We start from the raw sequence: 27,509 nt of genomic DNA on the forward strand, positions 1-27,509 counted from the left end.
CAATGCATCCCTTGGAGATTTGTAATTACTTTATTCACTCTCGTGTTCTTGAAGATATCCTCATATTGCACCCAAAATTTGCCAGTGCCGGCTGCTGAACATATGGCCCTGTATGACTAACCGTCCTGCGAGATGGGGTTGTTCTTGTTGTTGTATAAGATTCGCTACTTGGAACAAAAAGTTCCAAGTAGCACGGGCTGCTTGGAGTCCCCGTAGCGAGATGGGGACTTTTAGTACCAGTGCTGCCTTATTCACTCTCGTGTTGATGAAGATATCCTCATAATGCAGCAAGAGTCTGCCAGTGGAGACTAGTGATCACATGCCTCTGTGTGACTAACCATCCTGTGTGATGGGGAGTTTACCATCACGAAGCTAGTTGTGTGACTCACTGTACTCCCCGTCATATAGTCTAGGGCACCTGCACAACTGTACATCCTCCTAACTGTGTTAATACAAAAAAAAAGTTACTCGAAAACTATGAACTTAATTCATTCTGGTTACTATGATGAAAATAGTGAGTAGGGAAGATTGTTAGTGATGTATTGTGAGCAGAGAAGATGGATGCAATGATGAAGATAGTGAGCAGTGAAGATGGTTATGGTGATGAAGATGCATCAGGCAAGAGAGAGAGAGAGAGAGAGAGAGAGAGAGAGAGAGAGAGAGAGAGAGAGAGAGAGAGAGAGAGAGAGAGAGAGAGAGAGAGAGAGAGAGAGAGAGAGAGAGAGAGAGAGAGAGAGAGAGAGACAGAGAGAGAGAGACAGAGAGAGAGAGACAGACTGGGGGTGGGGGGGAAGACATATATATGGATAGATCGTGACAACGCCTCTTCACCCTCCCCCCCCCCCCGATCACCCTAAGTGGTAGCATAACAAAAACAGACCACCCTAAAGTATTTGTTTACGAAAACATTCAACATGAGAGAACTGGGATCTAACGTCTTCACCAAGACTCTTATGTCAGAAGAAACATTGTTGACGGTTGTGACGTCACAAGTTTGGCGGGAAACGTCACTATGTGACGGTTGTAACGTCACATGTTTGGCGGGAAACATCACCATGTGACGATTGTGACGTCACAAGTTTGGCGGGAAACGTTAACATGTGACGGTTGTAACGTCACAAGTTTGGCGGGAAAAACCGGACGACAAACAACATTTACTTCACCAAATCTCTCCCAGTATAGATAACACTTTCCTCGCTGCAGCGTAAACAACTACAAATTAAAGCGATACAAAAAATCTTTACATGTGAAAAATTTTAAGCGTATTACTGAAATAAATCAAAATGAATTTTCAAAATTATTCTATAAAGTATAAAGCATCATATACAGTTAATTATAAATGTCACTCTAGGTGCTTGTGCCTTGAAGAGTGAGCAGCTGCCTCGGGGGTATACTGTACACTCACAGCTGCCTCGGGGTATACTGTACACTCTCACCTGCCTCGGGGTATACTGTACACTCTCACCTGCCTCGGGGTATACTGTACACTCTCACCTGCCTCGGGGTATACTGTACACTCTCACCTGCCTCGGGGTATACTGTACACTCTCACCTGCCTCGGGGTATACTGTACACTCTCACCTGCCTCGGGGTATACTGTACACTCTCACCTGCCTCGGGGTATACTGTACACTCTCACCTGCCTCGGGGTATACTGTACACTCTCACCTGCCTCGGGGTATACTGTACACTCTCACCTGCCTCGGGGTATACTGTACACTCTCACCTGCCTCGGGGTATACTGTACACTCTCACCTGCCTCGGGGTATACTGTACACTCTCACCTGCCTCGGGGTATACTGTACATACAGTACACAGTGACGGTGGGGGCCAGAGTGACGGTGGGGGCCAGAGTGACGGTGGTGGCCAGAGTGACGGTGGGGGCCAGAGTGACGGTGGGGGCCAGAGTGACGGTGGTGGCCAGAGTGACGGTGGGGGCCAGAGTGACGGTGGGGGCCAGAGTGACGGTGGGGGCCAGAGTGACGGTGGGGGCCAGAGTGACGGTGGTGGCCAGAGTGACGGTGGAGGCCAGAGTGACGGTGGTGGCCAGAGTGACGGTGGGGGCCAGAGTGACGGTGGTGGCCAGAGTGACGGTGGGGGCCAGAGTGACGGTGGTGGCCAGAGTGACGGTGGGGGCCAGAGTGATGGTGGTGGCCAGAGTGACGGTGGTGGCCAGAGTGACGGTGGGGGCCAGAGTGACGGTGGTGGCCAGAGTGACGGTGGGGGCCAGAGTGACGGTGGGGGCCAGAGTGACGGTGGGGGCCAGAGTGACGGTGGGGGCCAGAGTGACGGTGGTGGCCAGAGTGACGGTGGGGGCCAGAGTGACGGTGGGGGCCAGAGTGACGGTGGTGGCCAGAGTGACGGTGGGGGCCAGAGTGACAGTGGGGGCCAGAGTGACGGTGGTGGCCAGAGTGACGGTGGTGGCCAGAGTGACGGTGGGGGCCAGAGTGACGGTGGGGGCCAGAGTGACGGTGGGGGCCAGAGTGACGGTGGGGGCCAGAGTGACGGTGGGGGCCAGAGTGACGGTGGGGGCCAGAGTGACGGTGGGGGCCAGAGTGACGGTGGTGGCCAGAGTGACGGTGGGGGCCAGAGTGACGGTGGGGGCCAGAGTGACGGTGGGGGCCAGAGTGACGGTGGGGGCCAGAGTGACGGTGGTGGCCAGAGTGACGGTGGGGGCCAGAGTGACGGTGGGGGCCAGAGTGACAGAACCATTAGTTTCTTTTTATTATTATTACTTTTTACCACAGACGTGGCCAGACATTTACAATGCTAACCAGAAAATATACATATTCTTCTGTCCTCCATGGACAGGGTTAGAGAAGTGTTAAACATGTAGTTCAAGGGTTTATTGAACAATCAACCACAGAAGGTGATTCGGTGCTTTTAAAATGCTAAGTTAACCTACATACGTAAATACATAGATACACAGATTTACGTATGCCCTACATGAAGTGTTTGATGTGTCTTTTACATAGTGTCATTAATGTGTAATATATATATATATATATATATATATATATATATATATATATATATATATATATATATATATATATATATATATATATATATATATATATATATATATATACACAGATGCATTCACATACATTTGTCTCTTTTACACTGACAGGGTGAGATAGCTGATAGAGAAACTAGTGTGCAATTAAGCACTTAATCACTGAAGGTAATTAAGGTGCTTTTACAAGCTCAGGTTATATAGTTACATCACATACATACATTGTATAATTGATACATTACATGGTTAATCTTGGGTATAAGTCCAATATATCATCAAGTGTTCCAGTACTCATATAGTAGTTACACAGTTCAGCATACCTCAGCCCAGGAGGGCGAAAGTCAGACAATATGGGACATTCTACAATATAATGTTCAAGTGAGTGCATGTTTTCTCTTTCACAAAGTTGACACATTGTGTACTCGACATTTGGGTTTTGAGAAAGCTGCCAGATACGTCTATATCCCAGGCGTATTCTGGCCACTATAACATCACATTGCCGGGTTCTTGTTCTATTAGTCCCATATGTGAATGTCTCCTCACGATATCTATCATAATATTTAATGCTACAACTTTCAGATCTTTGTGAATTTGTTAGGTCGGTGAGATCTTCATTAGATATTTGTTTAAGTATTCTCTTTGTCACTGCTAATGAAACACCCATATCAATTTCTACCACTGGTTTTCTACAGGCTGTCTTAGCAAGCATATCAACAGTGTCATGCCTTGAGATGCCAACATGTGATGGCATCCATAGGAATTTAATTTCAAATATGTTTTCTTTGGCAGCTAAAACATTCATTCGAATATCACTGACTATTTTCTGGGTGTCACTACTATGTGCGTTCAATGCCAGGAGTGCACTCTGCGAGTCACAGTATATAAGTCCATGAGAGGTGAAGGGTCGCTGTTGCTCCAGTTACCCGCCTTCCTTTGTGTCATACTTCCAGGGCACATCCTCGGTACTTCCAGGACACATCCTCAGTACTTCCAGGACACATCCTCGGTACTTCCAGGACACATTCTCGGTACTTCCAGGACACATCCTCAGTACTTCCAGGACACATTCTCGGTACTTCCAGGACACATCCTCGGTACTTCCAGGACACATTCTCGGTACTTCCAGGACACATCCTCGGTACTTCCAGGACACATTCTCGGTACTTCCAGGACACATCCTCAGTACTTCCAGGACACATTCTCGGTACTTCCAGGACACATCCTCGGTACTTCCAGGACACATTCTCGGTACTTCCAGGACACATCCTCAGTACTTCCAGGACACATCCTCGGTACTTCCAGGACACATTCTCGGTACTTCCAGGACACATCCTCAGTACTTCCAGGACACATCCTCGGTACTTCCAGGACACATTCTCGGTACTTCCAGGACACATCCTCAGTACTTCCAGGACACATCCTCGGTACTTCCAGGACACATTCTCGGTACTTCCAGGACACATCCTCAGTACTTCCAGGACACATCCTCGGTACTTCCAGGACACATTCTCGGTACTTCCAGGACACATCCTCGGTACTTCCAGGACACATCCTCGGTACTTCCAGGACACATCCTCGGTACTTCCAGGACACATCCTCAGTACTTCCAGGACACATACTCGGTACTTCCAGGACACATCCTCGAGACTTTCAGGACACACCTTGGATACAGCAAGGATACAGCCTGATCTTACATGTTCCTTGGTTCACCATGGTGAAATGTGTCATGGCACTCTGTCCATATATGTGTCACTGTACGTACACTGACCATACATGTGTCACTGTACGTACACTGACCATACATGTGTCACTGTACGAACACTGACCATACATGTGTCACTGTACGTACACTGACCATACATGTGTCACTGTACGTACACTGACCATACATGTGTCACTGTACGTACACTGACCATGCATGTGTCACTGTACGTACACTGACCATTGAAGATTGAATTAAATTAAATCATTAAATCATCCATTAATGATAAACACAGCGGGTAAGGTTGGCACCATCCCTGCTGTGGGTGCTGGGTAAGGTTGGCACCATCCCTGCTGTGGGTGCTGGGTAAGGTTGGCACCATCCCTGCTGTGGGTGCTGGGTAAGGTTGGCACCATCCCTGCTGTGGGTGCTGGGTAAGGTTGGCACCATCCCTGCTGTGGGTGCTGGGTAAGGTTGGCACCATCCCTGCTGTGGGTGCTGGGTAAGGTTGGCACCATCCCCGCTGTGGGTGCTGGGTAAGGTTGGCACCATCCCTGCTGTGGGTGCTGGGTAGAGTTGGCACCATCCCCGCTGTGGGTGCTGGGTAAGGTTGGCACCATCCCCGCTGTGGGTGCTGGGTAAGGTTGGCACCATCCCTGTTGTGGGTGCTGGGTATGGTTGGCACCATCCCCGCTGTGGGTGCTGGGTAAGGTTGGCACCATCCCCGCTGTGGGTGCTGGGTATGGTTGGCACCATCCCCGCTGTGGGTGCTGGGTAAGGTTGGCACCATCAGTGCTGTGGGTGCTGGTTAAGGTTGGCACCATCCCCGCTGTGGGTGCTGGTTAAGGTTGGCACCATCCCTGCTGTGGGTGCTGGGTAAGGTTGGCACCATCCCTGCTGTGGGTGCTGGTTAAGGTTGGCACCATCCCCGCTGTGGGTGCTGGGTAAGGTTGGCACCATCCCTGCTGTGGGTGCTGGGTAAGGTTGGCACCATCCCCGCTGTGGGTGCTGGGTAAGGTTGGCACCATCCCCGCTGTGGGTGCTGGGTAGAGTTGGCACCATCCCCGCTGTGGGTGCTGGGTAAGGTTGGCACCATCCCCGCTGTGGGTGCTGGGTAAGGCTGGCACCATCCCTGCTGTGGGTGCTGGTTAAGGTTGGCACCATCCCCGCTGTGGGTGCTGGGTAAGGTTGGCACCATCCCCGCTGTGGGTGCTGGGTAAGGTTGGCACCATCCCTGCTGTGGGTGCTGGGTAAGGTTGGCACCATCCCTGCTGTGGGTGCTGGGTAAGGTTGGCACCATCAGTGCTGTGGGTGCTGGGTAAGGTTGGCACCATCCCCGCTGTGGGTGCTGGGTAAGGTTGGCACCATCCCCACTGTGGGTGCTGGGTAAGGTTGGCACCATCCCTGCTGTGGGTGCTGGGTAAGGTTGGCACCATCCCTGCTGTGGGTGCTGGGTAAGGTTGGCACCATCCCCGCTGTGGGTGCTGGGTAAGGTTGGCACCATCCCCGCTGTGGGTGCTGGGTAAGGTTGGCACCATCCCTGCTCTGGGTGCTGGGTAGAGTTGGCACCATCCCCGCTGTGGGTGCTGGGTAAGGTTGGCACCATCCCTGCTATGGGTGCTGGGTAAGGTTGGCACCATCCCCGCTGTGGGTGCTGGGTAAGGTTGGCACCATCCCTGCTGTGGGTGCTGGTTAAGGTTGGCACCATCCCTGCTGTGGGTGCTGGGTAAGGTTGGCACCATCCCCGCTGTGGGTGCTGGGTAAGGTTGGCACCATCCCCACTGTGGGTGCTGGGTAAGGTTGGCACCATCCCTGCTGTGGGTGCTGGTTAAGGTTGGCACCATCCCCGCTGTGGGTGCTGGGTAAGGTTGGCACCATCCCTGCTGTGGGTGCTGGGTAGAGTTGGCACCATCCCCGCTGTGGGTGCTGGGTAAGGTTGGCACCATCCCTGCTGTGGGTGCTGGGTAAGGTTGGCACCATCCCTGCTGTGGGTGCTGGGTAAGGTTGGCACCATCCCTGCTGTGGGTGCTGGGTAAGGTTGGCACCATCCCCGCTGTGGGTGCTGGGTAAGGTTGGCACCATCCCTGCTGTGGGTGCTGGGTAGAGTTGGCACCATCCCCGCTGTGGGTGCTGGGTAAGGTTGGCACCATCCCCGCTGTGGGTGCCAAATAGGTATTGTGCCAACATTGCAAACTGAATTAAGCCCGCGGTTACAATTTTCGATTTGGTATAATTAAATAGTTTTTTAATATGAAATGGTGATCAAAAGGCTATAAAATTTCATTACTAAGGTCAACGTTATTTTGTATATTGGGCTGTCAATATAATATTTTGTGAAGCAAATAATTAAATGAATCCCTGTGTATTTACAGAAGTATTGTATAAACTGTGTTTACTTTTAAATAAAATGCCAGACAATTCAGTAAAGATATTGTCTTCCAGTTGGACTTGTTTGGTGAAGGTAGTCCTTCAAGTAAGGTAGGTAAGTAGGAAGGTAGGTAGGTAGGTAGGTAGGTAGGTAGGTAGGTAGGTAGGTAAGTAGGTAGGTAGGTAGGTAAGTAGGTAGGTGGGTAGGTAGGTAGGTAAGTAGGTAGGTAGGTAGGTAGGTAGGTAAGTAGGTAGGTAGGTGGGTAGGTAGGTAGGTAGGTTGGTAGGTAGGTAGGTAAGTAGGCAGGTGGGTAGGTAGGTAGGTAAGTAGATAGGTGGTTGGGTAGGTAGGTAGGTAGGTAGGCAGGTGGGTAGGTAGGTAGGTAGGTAGGTAAGTAAGTAGGTGGGTAGGTAGGCAGGTAGGTAGGTAGGTAGGTAGGTAAGTAGGCAGGTGGGTATGTACGTAGGTAGGAAGGTAAGTAGATAGGTGGGTGGGTAGGTAGGTAGGTAGGTAGGTAGGTAGGTAGGTAGGTAGGTAGGTAGGTAGGTGGGTAGGTAGGTAGGTAAGTAGGTAGGTAGGTAGGTAGGTAGATAGGTAAGTAGATAGGTGGGTGGGTAGGTAGGTAGGTAGGTAGGTAGGTAGGTAGGTAGGTAGGTAGGTAGGTAGGTAGGTAGGTAAGTAGGTAGGTAAGTGGGTAGGTAGGTAGGTAAGTAGGTAGGTGGGTAGGTAGGTAGGTAGATAGGTAAGTAGATAGGTGGGTAGGTAGGTAGGTAGGTAGGTAGGTAGGTAGGTAGGAGATAGGTGTGTAGGTAGGTAGGTAGGTAGGTAGGTAGGTAGGTAGGTACGTAGGTAGGTAGGTAGGTAGGTAGGTAGGTAAGTAGATAGGTGGGTAGGAGATAGGTGTGTAGGTAGGTAGGTAGGTAGGTAGGTAGGTAGGTAGGTAGGTAGGTAGGTAGGTAGGTAGGTAGGTAGGTAGGTAGGTAGTTGTGTAGGTAGGTAGGTAGGTAGTTGTGTAGGTAGGAATGTAGGTAGGTAGGTAGTTGTGTAGGTAGGTAGGTAGGTAGTTGTGTAGGTAGGAATGTAGGTAGGTAGGTAGGTAGGTAGGTAGGTGGGTAGGTAGGTAGTTGTGTAGGTAAGAAGGTAGGTAGGTAGGTAGGCACGCCTTAGTAAGTCCGTCACTTATTATAACTTTATAACATGCTACTAGGATTTTAAAGTTGTACGAAATATAACTAATGAGATGTGCAAGCATATATGGCACCCAAATGGTCAGGAGAGTGAAGACTCTCCTTATCGCCAGGAGCGTGACTCTCCTTATCGCCAGGAGAGTGACTCTCCTTATCGCCAGGAACGTGACTCTCCTTATCGCCAGGAGAGTGACTCTCCTCATCGCCAGGAGAGTGACTCTCCTTATCGCCAGGAACGTGACTCTCCTTATCGCCAGGAGAGTGACTCTCCTTATCGCCAGGAGCGTGACTCTCCTTATCGCCAGGTGCGTGACTCTCCTTATCATCAAGGATTAACAACTTTCTTTACATTACATTTAATTTGTAAATAAAACCTTCTGCGACGATAGTCACAGGGAACAAGTTCACTCAAGATAAACACAGAATTATCTGCCCAAAATGCTTAAGAGGAAGGAGGTCCCAGGCTGGCACCGGTGGTGGGTGTAGCTGAACCACTCTACAAGAGGAAGGAGGTCCCAGGCTGGCACCGGTGGTGGGTGTAGCTGAACCACTCTACAACAGGAAGGAGGTCCCAGGCTGGCACCGGTGGTGGGTGTAGCTGAACCACTCTACAAGAGGAAGGAGGTCCCAGGCTGGCACCGGTGGTGGGTGTAGCTGAACCACTCTTCAAGAGGAAGGAGGTCCCAGGCTGGCACCGGTGGTGGGTGTAGCTGAACCACTCTACAACAGGAAGGAGGTCCCAGGCTGGCACCGGTGGTGGGTGTAGCTGAACCACTCTACAACAGGAAGGAGGTCCCAGGCTGGCACCGGTGGTGGGTGTAGCTGAACCACTCTACAAGAGAAAGGAGGTCCCAGGCTGGCACGGGTGGTGGGTGTAGCTGAACCACTCTACAAGAGGAAGGAGGTCCCAGGCTGGCACCGGTGGTGGGTGTAGGTGAACCACTCTACAAGAGGAAGGAGGTCCCAGGCTGGCACCGGTGGTGGGTGTAGCTGAACCACTCTACAACAGGAAGGAGGTCCCAGGCTGGCACGGGTGGTGGGTGTAGCTGAACCACTCTACAAGAGGAGGGAGGTCCCAGGCTGGCACCGGTGGTGGGTGTAGCTGAGCCACTCTACAAGAGGAAGGAGGTCCCAGGCTGGCACCGGTGGTGGGTGTAGCTGAACCACTCTACAAGAGGAGGGAGGTCCCAGGCTGGCACCGGTGGTGGGTGTAGCTGAACCACTCTACAAGAGGAGGGAGGTCCCAGGCTGGCACGGGTGGTGGGTGTAGCTGAACCACTCTACAAGAGGAGGGAGGTCCCAGGCTGGCACCGGTGGTGGGTGTAGCTGAACCACTCTACAAGAGGAAGGAGGTCCCAGGCTGGCACGGGTGGTGGGTGTAGCTGAACCACTCTACAAGAGGAGGGAGGTCCCAGGCTGGCACCGGTGGTGGGTGTAGCTGAACCACTCTACAAGAGGAAGGAGGTCCCAGGCTGGCACGGGTGGTGGGTGTAGCTGAACCACTCTACAAGAGGAAGGAGGTCCCAGGCTGGCACCGGTGGTGGGTGTAGCTGAACCACTCTACAAGAGGAAGGAGGTCCCAGGCTGGCACGGGTGGCGGGTGTAGCTGAACCACTCTACAAGAGGAAGGAGGTCCCAGGCTGGCACCGGTGGTGGGTGTAGCTGAACCACTCTACAAGAGGAAGGAGGTCCCAGGCTGGCACCGGTGGTGGGTGTAGCTGAACCACTCTTCAAGAGGAAGGAGGTCCCAGGCTGGCACCGGTGGTGGGTGTAGCTGAACCACTCTACAAGAGGAAGGAGGTCCCAGGCTGGCACCGGTGGTGGGTGTAGCTGAACCACTCTACAACAGGAAGGAGGTCCCAGGCTGGCACCGGTGGTGGGTGTAGCTGAACCACTCTACAAGAGAAAGGAGGTCCCAGGCTGGCACGGGTGGTGGGTGTAGCTGAACCACTCTACAACAGGAAGGAGGTCCCAGGCTGGCACCGGTGGTGGGTGTAGCTGAACCACTCTACAACAGGAAGGAGTTCCCAGGCTGGCACCGGTGGTGGGTGTAGCTGAACCACTCTACAACAGGAAGGAGGTCCCAGGCTGGCACCGGTGGTGGGTGTAGCTGAACCACTCTACTAGAGGAAGGAGGTCCCAGGCTGGCACCGGTGGTGGGTGTAGCTGAACCACTCTACAACAGGAAGGAGGTCCCAGGCTGGCACCGGTGGTGGGTGTAGCTGAACCACTCTACAAGAGGAAGGAGGTCCCAGGCTGGCACGGGTGGTGGGTGTAGCTGAACCACTCTACAACAGGAAGGAGGTCCCAGGCTGGCACGGGTGGTGGGTGTAGCTGAACCACTCTACTAGAGGAAGGAGGTCCCAGGCTGGCACGGGTGGCGGGTGTAGCTGAACCACTCTACAACAGGAAGGAGGTCCCAGGCTGGCACGGGTGGCGGGTGTAGCTGAACCACTCTACAACAGGAAGGAGGTCCCAGGCTGGCACGGGTGGCGGGTGTAGCTGAACCACTCTACAACAGGAAGGAGGTCCCAGGCTGGCACGGGTGGCGGGTGTAGCTGAACCACTCTACAACAGGAAGGAGGTCCCAGGCTGGCACGGGTGGCGGGTGTAGCTGAACCACTCTACAAGAGGAAGGAGGTCCCAGGCTGGCACCGGTGGCGGGTGTAGCTGAACCACTCTACATATCCTAACTATTACGGCCGCACTCCAGAGCGGACCCAAGGTAATTACCAAGTCTTATGTCATGGAGTCTGTCAAATTATCATGAATTACAAGCGGGAAATGTATAATTTTGGTCATGTTATTTTAATTTAAGTCTAAGGACTCTAAGGCAAGGAAGAAGGAGGGAAGGGAGGGAATTATTAGGGGGAAAGCGCCAAGCCATTACGACTATATAGCACTTAGAAGGGGTCAGGATAAGGATTTGGGATGGGACGGGGGAAGGAATGGTGCCCAACTACTTGGACGGTCGGGGATTGAACGCCGACCTGCATGACGCGAGAGAAAGAGAACGTAAGAGAGTGAAAGGTGACTTAGGACAGCTGCTCTAAGCTTGTAATTTGTGCACTGAAATTGTAATGGGATTTCTGTACATCTTATGAGACAAAGTCTTAGAGTCATCAATGTTTGGGCCAGGATGGGGAATATATTCATCACAAACACAATGATGATCAACGATATTGCTCAACACGTGACACTGATGATCAACGATACTGCTCAACACGTGACAATGATGAACGACGATACTGCTCAACACGTGACAATGATGATCAACGATACTGCTCAACACGTGACTATGATGATCAACGGTACTGCTCAACACGTGACAATGATGATCAACGATACTGCTCAACACGTGACTATGATGATCAACGGTACTGCTCAACACACAGTACACAGTACCGACTCAGCTGACGGAAACACATCCCCAAAATACTCTAAATAACTTTGAATCAAACAAACGATTAACTGAAAATCTGGCAAGAGTTAAGATTTCCTATGATCAGTAATATAATGAGAATGATAAGATAAGACATTGTCCAGGGGTATCTTGAGAGACCAACACCAAGGTCATTATATATAGACCGTCACATCCGGGACATGATTATCTCTGACGTTATGAGAGGTTATGGTGAGGTTCTCTGTTTACCACAGTGGCTGTTGATGGTGTCTGTGTCCGGATACAGTGCTGTGTCTTGTGGCACAGCAGCAGGAGGTAGGCGGCTCAGGTCAACGCTCAGTGACTGTCTTTATGGACTGTTGGTGAAGGTATCCAGTGTCACCTCACCTTAGGAGCAGGAACATCACACCTCACCCTCCGTGTGGCCAGGGCGAGGGTGGTCACCTAGGGTGAGGGAGGTCACCCAGGGTGAGGGAGGTCACCCAGGGTGAGGGAGGTCACCCAGGGTGAGGGAGGTCACCCAGGGTGAGGGTGGTCACCCAGGGTGAGGGAGGTCACCCAGGGTGAGGGAGGTCACCCAGGGTGAGGGTGGTCACCCAGGGTGAGGGAGGTCACCCAGGGTGAGGGAGGTCACCCAGGGTGAGGGAGGTCACCCAGGGTGAGGGAGGTCACCCAGGGTGAGGGAGGTCACCCAGGGTGAGGGAGGCGAGGGTGGACACCCAGGGTGAGGGTGGTCACCCAGGGTGAGGGGAAGATAAGGAGTCTTGGGTGATATAGAGTCAATATCACCCACCAACAACCCCTCCCGGTCCCCCCCCCCCCCATCCTGGCTCGCTGCCACCCCTTTGCAGCGTGGGAGGAGGGGAGTAAGGAGAAAGGGAGGGGAGAGATAGAGAAGGAGGAGGAGAGAGGGAGAGAAGGAGAGGAGAAGGAGGAGGAGAGAGGGAGAGAAGGAAGGGAGAAGGAAGAGAGAGGGAGAGAAGAGGGAGAAATCATTAATTTATAGTTTTCATTGAATCATTTGAGGAAATGAAGTAACTTCAACCATCGTTCGAGTGATTCCCAGTTTACGTCGTAGCGTGAACCAGGTCATTAGCCAGGAATAAAGGAAATAACGCAAAGATTATGACATACAGTAAACTGTAAAGAAATTGAATATAGCATTTTTAAAATTACCTAAAATTTTAGTTACTCCCACTACTGGTGACACTGTCAGTAAGTTACTCCCAGTACTGGTGACACTGTCAGTAAGTTACTCCCACTACTGGTGACACTGTCAGTAAGTTACTCCCACTACTGGTGACACTGTCAGTAAGTTACCACCACTACTGGTGACACTGTCAGTAAGTTACTCCCACTACTGGTGACACTGTCAGTAAGTTACTCCCACTACTGGTGACACTGTCAGTAAGTTACTCCCACTACTGGTGACACTGTCAGTAAGTTACTCCCACTACTGGTGACACTGTCAGTAAGTTACTCCCACTACTGGTGACACTGTCAGTAAGTTACTCCCAGTACTGGTGACACTGTCAGTAAGTTACTCCTACTACTGGTGACACTGTCAGTAAGTTACTCCCACTACTGGTGACACTGTCAGTAAGTTACCACCACTACTGGTGACACTGTCAGTAAGTTACCACCACTACTGGTGACACTGTCAGTAAGTTACTCCCACTACTGGTATGGGAACCGACCTGTGAGATTTATATTTATTTAATTTATATGAATTTATATTTACGTTAATTTATATACTTCGATAGCAATTTGTATAATGATAAGTGGACTGTATTTCTGCAATAATCTCATAATCTCACAAATCGATCCTCTACACATTAGGGGGGGTTTATTAAATTAATATATATGCAGCCAATCAAACTACAGTAATAGCTACATACATTGATGAGGTTCCTTCTCTTATAGTACAGCAGGTTAGTCCACCAGGTATAACTAGAGTGTAGACACCAAATTATCCTCTTTGAGGTAGCTTCTATCACCCAGTAACTGGTGCACATAATCTTGCATCCTCGTCTTGACCTGTCAAAAGTGCGCTAGCTGTGAAGCCAGAATCCTATATATGACAAGCTATATCAGAGAAAACACTATACAGTACATGGAACATGAAAGACCTGGCTTAATTACCTTTAGTATGAGGCGATTTCGCGTTCTAACCGGCTAACCCTATATCCTGACATTAATGGCCACAAATGAATGATAAACGGGTTTCGGATAGACACTTAACTTGTATTTGTAGACAGCGTGTTGACAATGGTACACCTTTGGGTTCCATAACACTACGTCCAAGTAAATTTAACAGGAGCCGAATTTGCTCCCGTGTGAGCCTCTGGTCTCAATACAACAATGATTGTTTAGCACTCCATACTATTGACGTCTGGCCGACATTGTCCAGATATGATAGGAGCTGGTTTGCTCCACACGTCTCGGAGGTGACACAACAATGGCTGTATAACACTCCATTCTATTGACGTCTGGCCGACATTGTCCAGAATTCAGAAAGTGATAGAAGGGTCACATTTACTCTACTTTAATATTGATAATTAAGTTAATTTATATAAGATGTTTTTATGATGGTAAAGTCCAAAGACTAATGTATTTAAGAACAATTCCCAGCAGAATAGCTGGTGAATTATAATAGTATGTGGTGATGATATCCCGTTTTCTATAGACGGTAATTCCACTACAAGTTACGTTTTCTATGGGTAACTTGTTGGTAATACAGCTATTATCTGTATGTATGATATATTAAATGCTGTCGGATTTTCCGACATAATTCCCCAGGGGGCTGCTCACGGGTCGAAGTCCTAATTAGAACAGACGAACACCGATACTCCTCCTTCAAATTATAGTTAGTAATCACACATTTGTGTGTCTGTTCGTACAGGACGGATGTCCCGTACTAGAGTTGCAGGGGTTAGAAGTCTAATGCGATTTCACTTCCCTGTCAACTCTTGAAAGGCTAATATTCAAGCCTTATTACATATTATTTAACCCAGAAGACTGGATGTGATCAAGTACTACAGTCAAGTATGATTCAGGGACTGCAGTGAGATCAGTGACATTAGATATAACTTGAAGTTTCTTCAGGTAACTGGTCACTGATATATAAACACTGAGGCCCATGGAATACATCTTGATTAAATAATAAATGTATCAAATCAGTCATCAGATTTATTGGGGTTTAATTTAGTTAATTGATTCAGAAGATTGAATAGCTCATCATTAAAGTAAAGTATGGTTCTGAGACTGCAGTGGGTTCAGTGACATTGGTCGCAGTGACTTGTAGCTGTTTTAGGCTACTGTTCACTGATTTGCCACTGAGGCCTCATGAACTCATCTCCAGCTTTAAATGATGATACTAACATCAACCTCTGTTGGTATAGTCAGCTGTAATCTCCTTAGTATAATGCTACTGGAGAAATATAATCAGCTGACAAATTTAGATTTCTACTGGTATTGTTTATCTGCAGGCATAGGTCTCCTCAGGCTTGATACTGGGCCTGAGAGTAATTTACCTCCTGCAGAGTTTAACATGGTTATACCCTGATATTTAGTAGGGCTACCGATGAATCGATGACAATAGTCTGTCCCAACAAGGAGACCGAAGTCAGTGAGGTGATCAGACTTAATATTATCTGCCAATTTTATTCCTCTATTTCTCAGGAATTTGGCTGTTGCTCTCAGACCTTGAACTTGTAGGTCTACTGGTATTTTGTCCACCACAATGGCTTGTACTCGACAGATGTACCTGCCTAAACGTACTGATGGTTGTACCACCTGGTAGACTTGAGGTCCTGCATCTGTTACAAACCCTGAGATGTTGAATGACGTCTGGGCTACAGGCCTTAATTGTAATTCATCTGCCAACTTTTTAGTGATATATGTTCTCTGGGATCCTTGGTCAAACAACCCACGGGTATGGACCTTGGCCCTCTTATTCAGGATGGTAATTTGGGCAGTAGGCAAAGTCGTATTACCTTTAGACTTTGCCGATTGGACACTCTTTGTTTGTTGCACCTTGCAGTACTGTACTGTGGTGGGAATGCTATCTTCCACCTTGGGGTTTGGAGACGTTGTTTTGGTGTCTCTGCACAATGCTGCATGGTGCTGACCTTTGTTACACCTATTACAAGGGTGTAATTGGGTATCACAGTCCTTGATGTTATGTTTCCTGAGGCACCTCGTGCAATGTTGCAAATCTTTGAGTCGCTCAACACGGGCGTCACTATCAGGAAAATTAGAGCAGTGGTACATTGAATGTTTCTCATTGCAGAACAAACATGTTCCATAGCTTCCTGTACCCTTTGGTGTCATGTTCTTGGGTGACACAGTAACTATAGGCTTGGAGGGTCCCACTGCATATACGCCCACACTGCCACTGTTCCACTTTGGTGTTGAATTATATTGTCTAGATTGATTTGGAGTACCTTTGGTACTCTGTGGTTTACTATTGTTGGTTTCTGAGGGTTTACTTGGTGGTTTTAATTTGTCATGTGTTCGTAATTGATGAACTACTGACTTTAAACCTTCAGATATTTCATTCATGGATAAGATGCTTTTATTGTAATGAGCACTCATTTGTCTCAATATGTCCCTAGGTATTTTTTCCTGGACAATTATTTTCAAGACCCACTCAGCCCCGTTTGTATCTGCTGTCAGGCTGAGGGCATTGATCAATGATTCTACCTCCAGCTTGAAGACTTGGAGTGAATCAGCTGAAGCCTCCGGTGGGGGTAAATGCAACAGCTCATGAACTAAATGTGATGTTCTTACTTCTGGATCAGCATAATTATCCTTGAGGAGTTTTACTGCCAGATCATAGCCGTCATTAGTTAATCTCAGATGGGATACTACTGTTTTAGCCTCACCTGATAATTGGCCTTGCAAATAAGAGAATTTACTACTCTTTGGTAAAGATTGTTTTGAGTCTACAAGGTCAACGAATTTGTTCCAAAATTCGTCCCAATCTTCCTCATCTTTTCCTGAGAAAGTGGGTAAATTAATTGGAGGGAGTCGAGCTTCTGCTTGACTCGTATTAGATGCAACTGTTGTTGCTGTTGCTTTGTTCTGGGCAATTAATTTGACATAAGGCTGTAACGTGGCCTGAGTGTGATCTTCATAATTCGCAAGATCAACCATAATGTCGTCTATTTCTGTTTCTGATAAATTAGTGTTGGCAAGTTCAGCCACATATGTTGCTATTTGACATTTGATTTGCTCAAATTTACCTGCAGCTGCTTGATAATAGCTTTCCAGGTCAGCATAATCAACTGTTGATTGTTGTGACAAATCTTCACATTTCTTGATCTGTCTTGTTAAGTGGCCTTTAAGACCTGCAAGGGTTCTTTTCATTCTCCCTGCATTATCCATACTGGCTCGTTGGTGAAGCCTTGTGGGACTTGTACTTGGGCTGCTCATAATACTGAACAAACACTAATGGTAGCCTAGGGTAAATTCTGCACTCACTAGGCAATAATCCTACCTCTACTAGAGGTTAGCACTTAAAATTAATACACATTATATATATATACAATCATCCACACTAATGATTTGAGTGATAAACCAGTGTCACTGAAAGTACCTTTAGGTTAGCTCTTCTATATCACCCTAGGATGGTAGAGACACTAATTAATCACTCAAAGGTGTAATGATCATAAGTAAATTATTATATATACACAACTCAACTCGAGTTGATAAAAATTACACCCAAAATAGGGTCTGGACCATTCATTAATGGTGTTAGGTTATTCAATATAGTACAACTGACTATGGTAATAATGGGACAAGGATGAACGATAATAGTTCAACTAGTCAATGGTTAATATCCTACCCTGTTGTGGGTTGGCAATTAGTAAATATTATACTGTGATCACTAGTGCAATATATATTAAATGATTCTCTATTTTGGAGAAATAATATACACAATTATTGATAATAGCCTCTTAATTGCCTCTATGAAACTTCTTATATTATCAAGAAGTATTAAATATTATTAGTGACCTCGCGAAATAAACTCCACAAAATTCGTAGAATCACGCGACACCACAGCCACTACATTTGGCTGGCTTCAATATTAGCGCTGTCATTTCACGAAATAACACGCCACCAAATATCTGTGGGTGTGCATGAAACCGCTGACGAAGCTGAACTGGGCTGAGGGAGGCTCCTGAGCTCCCACGAGGCAACGCCGCTGTCTTGACTGGCTTTGTTTAAATAACACTGCACTAGTATATTTAATGAATCCACTGGTTTGGTTAACTGGTTCATCCGGTACTAAGATGACCAAATGTGGGTTCAAAGGATCAAATAATCCGTCATCCGGTTCGAAGATGACCAAATAATGTGGGAACCGACCTGTGAGATTTATATTTATTTAATTTATATGAATTTATATTTACGTTAATTTATATACTTCGATAGCAATTTGTATAATGATAAGTGGACTGTATTTCTGCAATAATCTCATAATCTCACAAATCGATCCTCTACACATTAGGGGGGGTTTATTAAATTAATATATATGCAGCCAATCAAACTACAGTAATAGCTACATACATTGATGAGGTTCCTTCTCTTATAGTACAGCAGGTTAGTCCACCAGGTATAACTAGAGTGTAGACACCAAATTATCCTCTTTGAGGTAGCTTCTATCACCCAGTAACTGGTGCACATAATCTTGCATCCTCGTCTTGACCTGTCAAAAGTGCGCTAGCTGTGAAGCCAGAATCCTATATATGACAAGCTATATCAGAGAAAACACTATACAGTACATGGAACATGAAAGACCTGGCTTAATTACCTTTAGTATGAGGCGATTTCGCGTTCTAACCGGCTAACCCTATATCCTGACATTAATGGCCACAAATGAATGATAAACGGGTTTCGGATAGACACTTAACTTGTATTTGTAGACAGCGTGTTGACAATGGTACACCTTTGGGTTCCATAACACTACGTCCAAGTAAATTTAACAGGAGCCGAATTTGCTCCCGTGTGAGCCTCTGGTCTCAATACAACAATGATTGTTTAGCACTCCATACTATTGACGTCTGGCCGACATTGTCCAGATATGATAGGAGCTGGTTTGCTCCACACGTCTCGGAGGTGACACAACAATGGCTGTATAACACTCCATTCTATTGACGTCTGGCCGACATTGTCCAGAATTCAGAAAGTGATAGAAGGGTCACATTTACTCTACTTTAATATTGATAATTAAGTTAATTTATATAAGATGTTTTTATGATGGTAAAGTCCAAAGACTAATGTATTTAAGAACAATTCCCAGCAGAATAGCTGGTGAATTATAATAGTATGTGGTGATGATATCCCGTTTTCTATAGACGGTAATTCCACTACAAGTTACGTTTTCTATGGGTAACTTGTTGGTAATACAGCTATTATCTGTATGTATGATATATTAAATGCTGTCGGATTTTCCGACAACTGGTGACACTGTCAGCAAGTTACCACCACTACTGGTGACACTGTCAGTAAGTTACTCCCACTACTGGTGACACTGTCAGTAAGTTACCACCACTACTGGTGACACTGTCAGTAAGTTACCACCACTACTGGTGACACTGTCAGTAAGTTACCACCACTACTGGTGACACTGTCAGTAAGTTACCCCCAGTACTGGTGACACTGTCAGTAAGTTACCCCCAGTACTGGTGACACTGTCAGCAAGTTACCCCCAGTACTGGTGACACTGTCAGCAAGTTACCCACTTCAAGACTCCGCACCAATATAGAAGCATCAAGAGGAAGTATGGGTCAATAGGCCTTCTGCAGTTACTTCCATTCTTATGTTTTCATACCCAATTGATACCCATTGTTTCGTGTTCTTGCATATGCACTGTCACCTCACCCAAAACTTTTGTACCATATCACCTCACCCAAAACTTTTGTACCATATCACCTCACCCAAAACTTTTGTACCATATCACCTCACCCAAAACTTTTGTACCATATCACCTCACCCAAAACTTTTGTACCATATCACCTCACCCAAAACTTTTGTACCATATCACCTCACCCAAAACTTTTGTACCATATCACCTCACCCAAAACTTTTGTACCATATCACCTCACCCCAAAACGAGTATAAGTATAAGGTATTTTATGTGTAAACTAAGTCTTTGAAAATGTAATAAGCAGTACGAAATGCATTCATGCGTCAGACCAGAAATAAAGAATGAATTTTGGAGAGTTAATTTATCAATTACCCTCGACAGTGAAGAAGAACGTAAGAAATGTTGAGAAGATTCGTGTTAGAATTTTTAATCTTTCCCATTTGGTCTTATTCAACAATATATGTTTACAAGAAAGATTGCTACCAATATACATATATATATATATATATATATATATATATATATATATATATATATATATATATATATATATGTCGTACCTAGTAGCCAGAACGCACTTGTCAGCCTACTATGCAAGGCCAAATTTGCCTAATAAGCCAAGTTTTCCTGAATTAATATATTTACTATAATTTTTTTCTTATGAAATGATAAAGCAACCCTTTTCTCTATGTATGAGGTCAATTTTTTTTTATTGGAGTTAAAATTAACGTAGATATATGACCGAACCTAACCAACCCTACCTAACCTAACCTAACCTATATTTATAGGTAAGGTTAGGTTAGGTAGCCAAAAAAAGCTAGGTTAGGTTAGGTTAGGTAGGTTAGGTAGACGAAAAAACATTAATTCATGAAAACTTGGCTTATTAGGCAAATCGGGCCTTGAATAGTAGGCTGAGAAGTGCGTTCTGGCTATTAGGTACGACATATATATATATATATATATATATATATATATATATATATATATATATATATATATATATATATATATATATATATATATATATATATATATATATATATATGTCGTACCTAGTAGCCAGAACGCACTTCTCAGCCTACTATGCAATGCCCAATTTGCCTAAAAAGCCAAGTTTTCATGAATTAATTCTTTTTCGACTACCTAACCTACCTAACCTAACCTAACCTAACTTTTTCGGCTACCTAACCTTCCTCTTGAAGATGTCCACGGTTGTTCCGGCAATATTTCTGATGCTTGCTCTGAGGGTGTTGAACAGCCGCGGACCTCTGATGTTTATACAGTGTTCTCTGATTGTGCCTATGGCACCTCTGCTCTTCACTGGTTCTATTCTGCATTTTCTTCCATATCGTTCACTCCAGTACGTTGTTATTTTACTGTGTAGATTTGGTACTTGGCCCTCCAGTATCTTCCAGGTGTATATTATTTGATATCTCTCTCGTCTACTTTCAAGTAAGTACATTTGGAGAGCTTTGAGACGATCCCAATAATTTAGGTGCTTTATTGCGTCTATGCATGCCGTATATGTTCTCTGTATTCCCTCTATTTCAGCAATCTCTCCTGCTCTGAAGGAGGAAGTGAGTACTGAGCAGTACTCAAGACGGGACAACACAAGTGACTTGAAGAGTACAGCCATTGTGATGGGATCCCTGGATCTGAAAGTTCTCGTAATCCATCCTATCATTTTTCTGGCTGTCGCAATATTTGCTTGGTTATGCTCCTTAAACGTTAGGTCGTCAGACATTATTATTTCCAAATCCTTTACATGCTGTTTTCCTACTATGGGCACATTTGATTGTGTTTTGTACTCTGTATTATGTTTAAGGTCCTCATTTTTACCGTACTTGAGTACCTGGAATTTATCACTGTTAAACATCATGTTATTTTCTGATGCCCAGTCGAAAACTTTATTAATATCAGCTTGAAGTTTTTCAGTGTCTTCAGCCGAGATAATTTTCATACTGATTTTTGTGTCATCTGCAAAGGATGATACGAAGCTGTGACTTGTATTTTTGTCTATATCTGATATGAGAATAAGGAAAAGCAGCGGTGCAAGGACTGTACCCTGAGGTACAGAGCTTTTCAATGCACTTGGACTAGATTTTATATGGTTGACAGTTACTCGCTGAGTCCTGTTTGACAGAAAACTGAGTATCCAGCGTCCTACTTTACCGGTTATTCCCATTGACTTCATTTTGTGTGCTATCACGCCATGGTCACATTTATCGAAAGCCTTTGCGAAGTCCGTGAATATCACATCAGCATTCTGTTTTTCTTCTAATGCCTCAGTGACTTTGTCGTAGTGCTCAAGTAGCTGTGAGAGGCACGATCTTCCCGCTCGAAATCCATGTTGGCCTGGGTTGTGAAGGTCACTGGTCTCCATGAAACTGGTGATCTGACTCCTAATCACTCTCTCAAATACTTTTATGATATGCGATGTTAGCGCAACTGGTCTATAATTCTTTGCCAATGCTTTGCTCCCTCCCTTGTGTAGAGGGGCTATGTCTGCTACTTTAAGTGCATCTGGTATCTTCCCCGTGTCCAAGCTCTTCCTCCACACTATACTGAGTGCCTGTATATATATATATATATATATATATATATATATATATATATATATATATATATTTATATATATATATATATATATATATATATATATATATATATATATATATATATATATATATATATATATATATATATATATATATATATATAGATATATATTTCTGGGTTATTTACCCCCAGATACCCCCTCCCATGACCACTAGAGACAGTGAGGGATCTCTCACATTTTCCCCTGAATGCAAGGTGTCTTTAGTGGTAATCTTTTGCGTCTCGAGGTCGAATATGTCGTCCAATAGGATCTCCAACTCCACTTTCCGGGCCATCTCACTTGGTCTGGACATAACGTGACAGTTTGTGCCCAGATTTAAGAGAGTGATTTGGTCCTCAGTGAGGTTGATTGCAGCAAGGTTTAAGAAGCCATATCTGGGTGATGGCCTTATATCCTGGTATACTTTACAACCTGGCTTATATCCTGGTATACTTTACAACCTGGCTTATATCCTGGTATACTATACAACCTCTCTTATATATAGGTATACTATACAACCTCTCTTATATCCTCTAATACTGTACAACCTGGCATATATCCTGGTATTTTATACAACCTGGCTTATGTCCTGGTATACTGTACAACCTCTCTTATATCCTGGTATACTATACAACCTGCCTTATATCCTGGTATACTATACAACTGGCTTATATCCTGGTATACTATACATCCTGGCTTATGTCCTGGTATATTGTATAACCTGACTTATATCCTGGTATACTATATAACCTGACTTATATCCTGGTATACTGTATAACCTGACTTATATCCTGGTATACTATATAACCTGACTTATATCCTGGTATACTATACAACCTGACTTATATCCTGGTATACTATATAACCTGACTTATATCCTGGTATACTGTACAACCTATCTTATATCTTGGTATACTGTATAACCTGACTTATATCCTGGTATACTGTATAACCTGACTTATATCCTGGTATACTGTATAACCTGACTTATATCCTGGTATACTGTATAACCTGACTTATATCCTGGTATACTGTATAACCTGACTTATATCCAGGTATACTGTATAACCTGACTTATATCCTGGTATACTATATAACCTGACTTATATCCTGGTATACTGTACAACCTATCTTATATCTTGGTATACTATATAACCTGACTTATATCCTGGTATACTGTATAACCTGACTTATATCCTGGTATACTGTATAACCTGACTTATATCCTGGTATACTGTATAACCTGACTTATATCCTGGTATACTATATAACCTGACTTATATCCTAGTATACTATATAACCTGACTTATATCCTGGTATACTGTATAACCTGACTTATATCCTGGTATACTGTGTAACCTGACTTATATCCTAGTATACTATATAACCTGACTTATATCCTGGTATACTGTACAACCTATCTTATATCTTGGTATACTGTATAACCTGACTTATATCCTGGTATACTGTATAACCTGACTTATATCCTGGTATACTGTATAACCTGACTTATATCCTGGTATACTGTATAACCTGACTTATATCCTGGTATACTATATAACCTGACTTATATCCTGGTATACTGTACAACCTATCTTATATCCTGGTATACTGTATAACCTGACTTATATCCTGGTATACTGTATAACCTGACTTATATCCTGGTATACTGTATAACCTGACTTATATCCTGGTATACTGTATAACCTGACTTATATCCTGGTATACTGTATAACCTGACTTATATCCTGGTATACTATATAACCTGACTTATATCCTGGTATACTGTATAACCTGACTTATATCCTGGTATACTGTATAACCTGACTTATATCCTGGTATACTGTATAACCTGACTTATATCCTGGTATACTATATAACCTGACTTATATCCTGGTATACTGTATAACCTGACTTATATCCTGGTATACTATGTAACCTCACTTATATCCTGGTATACTATACAACCTTACTTATATCCTGGTATACTGTATAACCTGACTTATATCCTGGTATACTGTATAACCTGACTTATATCCTGGTATACTATATAACCTGACTTATATCCTGGTATACTGTATAACCTGACTTATATCCTGGTATACTGTATAACCTGACTTATATCCTGGTATACTGTATAACCTGACTTATATCCTGGTATACTATATAACCTGACTTATATCCTGGTATACTGTATAACCTGACTTATATCCTGGTATACTGTATAACCTGACTTATATCCTGGTATACTGTATAACCTGACTTATATCCTGGTATACTATATAACCTGACTTATATCCTGGTATACTGTATAACCTGACTTATATCCTGGTATACTATGTAACCTCACTTATATCCTGGTATACTATACAACCTTACTTATATCCTGGTATACTGTATAACCTGACTTATATCCTGGTATACTGTATAACCTGACTTATATCCTGGTATACTATATAACCTGACTTATATCCTGGTATACTGTATAACCTGACTTATATCCTGGTATACTATGTAACCTCACTTATATCCTGGTATACTATACAACCTTACTTATATCCTGGTATACTGTATAACCTGACTTATATCTTGGTATACTGTATAACCTGACTTATATCCTGATATACTGTATAACCTGACTTATATCTTGGTATACTGTATAACCTGACTTATATCCTGGTATACTGTATAACCTGACTTATATCTTGGTATACTGTATAACCTGACTTATATCCTGGTATACTATATAACCTGACTTATATCCTGGTATACTATATAACCTGACTTATATCCTGGTATACTGTATAACCTGACTTATATCCTGGTATACTGTATAACCTGACTTATATCCTGGTATACTGTATAACCTGACTTATATCCTGGTATACTGTTTAACCTGACTTATATCCTGGTATACTATATAACCTGACTTATATCCAGGTATACTGTATAACCTGACTTATATCCTGGTATACTGTATAACCTGACTTATATCCTGGTATACTGTATAACCTGACTTATATCCTGGTATACTATATAACCTGACTTATATCCAGGTATACTGTATAACCTGACTTATATCCTGGTATACTGTATAACCTGACTTATATCCTGGTATACTGTATAACCTGACTTATATCCTGGTATACTGTATAACCTGACTTATATCCTGGTATACTATATAACCTGACTTATATCCAGGTATACTGTATAACCTGACTTATATCCTGGTATACTGTATAACCTATCTTATATCCTGGTATACTGTATAACCTGACTTATATCCTGGTATACTGTATAACCTGACTTATATCCTGGTATACTATACAACCTGACTTATATCCAGGTATACTGTATAACCTGACTTATATCCTGGTATACTATATAACCTGACTTATATCCAGGTATACTGTATAACCTGACTTATATCCTGGTATACTGTATAACCTATCTTATATCCTGGTATACTGTATAACCTGACTTATATCCTGGTATACTGTATAACCTGACTTATATCCTGGTATACTATATAACCTGACTTATATCCAGGTATACTGTATAACCTGACTTATATCCTGGTATACTGTATAACCTGACTTATATCCTGGTATACTGTATAACCTGACTTATATCCTGGTATACTGTATAACCTGACTTATATCCTGGTATACTATATAACCTGACTTATATCCAGGTATACTGTATAACCTGACTTATATCCTGGTATACTGTATAACCTATCTTATATCCTGGTATACTGTATAACCTGACTTATATCCTGGTATACTGTATAACCTGACTTATATCCTGGTATACTATACAACCTGGGTTACATTACTGTGGCGGGGTGGAGTGAACACAAGGCATTAGAGTGCGGCGGGCGGCCAATGTATCTCATCCGCTACATTACTCCTCCGAGCTAAACCCCTGAAATGTTGCACTCGGCCCCATAACTTGAATAAATTTTTTACAATGTTTCCATTGTGTGGGCAACACCCGACTTAGGAATGACTTGTTGCACAGGTGGAGTAGTGGATTCCCAGACACTTCACACAGTGCACTATGTCGTAGGTGACGCCATCTTCACCAGGTGCTGTACTTTTACCCTTTTTTATAGTCTATCTTATTTCCTGGGCTGTGATTGGTTGGCTATACTCGTCATCACTAGACTGTGCTCTTGTTATCCTAATTCTTCTGTATTAGGTCGGAGGAGCTGTTCCCTGTTTACTTCTGCAGGGAGGGAGGAGGAGGATGCTGCATCACTCCACTTGTGAATTAGTTCCTCAGCCTTACCCTGGGGGTCTTTGTGAGCCGCAGGCCGGGCTCTGCCCCCCTTAGCTATCTGAATTTTTGCCCACACTTGTCTTGCAGATGTTTCTCTTCTAATAGAGCTAGTGAATTCAAGCCATTGTTTTTCCCGCTCTTTAATCTTCTCTTTCCTGGCTACTTGACACACAGTTTTAAACAGCTCTTGGATGAAGAGGTACTCTCTTCTCATGTACCTTACATTTGCGTTAAGCATCTTTATGTAATCGTTCTCATACCATTTTCTTCTCTTCTGAGGGTTACTTCGCCTAGTCGCACGGCGCGGAACTCTGAAACAGCTCTCAGTTTGGTTATTAAGGTCATCAACAAATAAATAATTTTTTCTGGGATTTAGTATTCCGTGAACCAGTCACTCATCTTGTTTATGAAGTGCTGCCTCTTATCTGGTCCGAGTGATAACCTTTTGATTTGATTTGTCTCTTTCCTTCTCTTGTGGTTGACGGTGGTAATCAGTGCCCAATGGTTATCTTGAGATGATTTCGGGGCTTTTTAGTGTCCCCGCGGCCCGGTCCTAGAACAAGCCTCCACCCCCAGGAAGCAGCCCGTGACAGCTGACTGACACCCAGGTACCTATTTTACTGCTAGGTAACAGGGGCATAGGGTGAAAGAAACTCTGCCCATTGTTTCTCACCGGCGCCCGGGATCGAACCCGGGACCACAGAATCACAGTCCAGCGTGCTGTCCGCTCGGCCGACCGGCTCCCTGGTCACTACATAAACTGTGCACAATGTGTGTACACAGCCTAGCATCCGTGTCCTGTGCATTCAGCAGGAGAGCATAGTCTAATCTTCCTCCTCTGAGGTGAGTTGGCTGTTCATCACCCAGGACCCTAATGTTTTCACTTCCCCTGACATAGAGTGACAGTTTCCGTCCATTGACATTGTGCTGATGACAGTTGGCACCAAAGTGTGGGTGTCTGGCATTTCGATCACCGACCAGCAGGGTAGGTTCTTCATTAACAAACTCAGGCAGTGTGTCAAGGTCAAGTTTACTCTGTGGCACATATAGGTTGATTATATGTAGGGCATTATT

At 44.8% G+C, this 27,509-nt stretch overlaps 2 protein-coding genes across 3 annotated transcripts in view; one reads left to right on the forward strand and one right to left on the reverse strand.

The window, feature by feature from the left end:
• The window catches only part of LOC123770245 (acetylcholinesterase), a 488,614-nt gene that overhangs the window by 170,514 nt on the left and 290,591 nt on the right, over window positions 1-27,509 (forward strand). The window lies entirely within an intron of this gene.
• LOC138373428 (hepatitis A virus cellular receptor 1-like) lies at window positions 1,781-4,196 on the reverse strand. Its single transcript, XM_069339633.1, has 2 exons — window positions 3,947-4,196; window positions 1,781-2,718 (listed from the first exon to the last, which is right to left on the reverse strand). Exons 1-2 carry the CDS (start codon window positions 4,194-4,196, stop codon window positions 1,781-1,783), a joined length of 1,188 nt encoding a protein of 395 aa, XP_069195734.1.

Source organism: Procambarus clarkii, chromosome 42 (assembly GCF_040958095.1).
Source record: "Procambarus clarkii isolate CNS0578487 chromosome 42, FALCON_Pclarkii_2.0, whole genome shotgun sequence".
NCBI lineage: Eukaryota > Metazoa > Arthropoda > Malacostraca > Decapoda > Cambaridae > Procambarus > Procambarus clarkii.

What these genes read in the sequence shown, in the direction of transcription:
- LOC138373428 (XM_069339633.1), bottom strand. Translation starts at nt 4,196, where the DNA reads ATGTGTCCTGGAAGTACCGAGAATGTGTCCTGGAAGTACCGAGGATGT. An exon ending in GAAGTATGACACAAAGGAAG is followed by an intron (nt 2,719 to 3,946) that starts GCGGGTAACTGG and finishes AATAATAAAAAG; the next exon opens with AAACTAATGGTTCTGTCACT.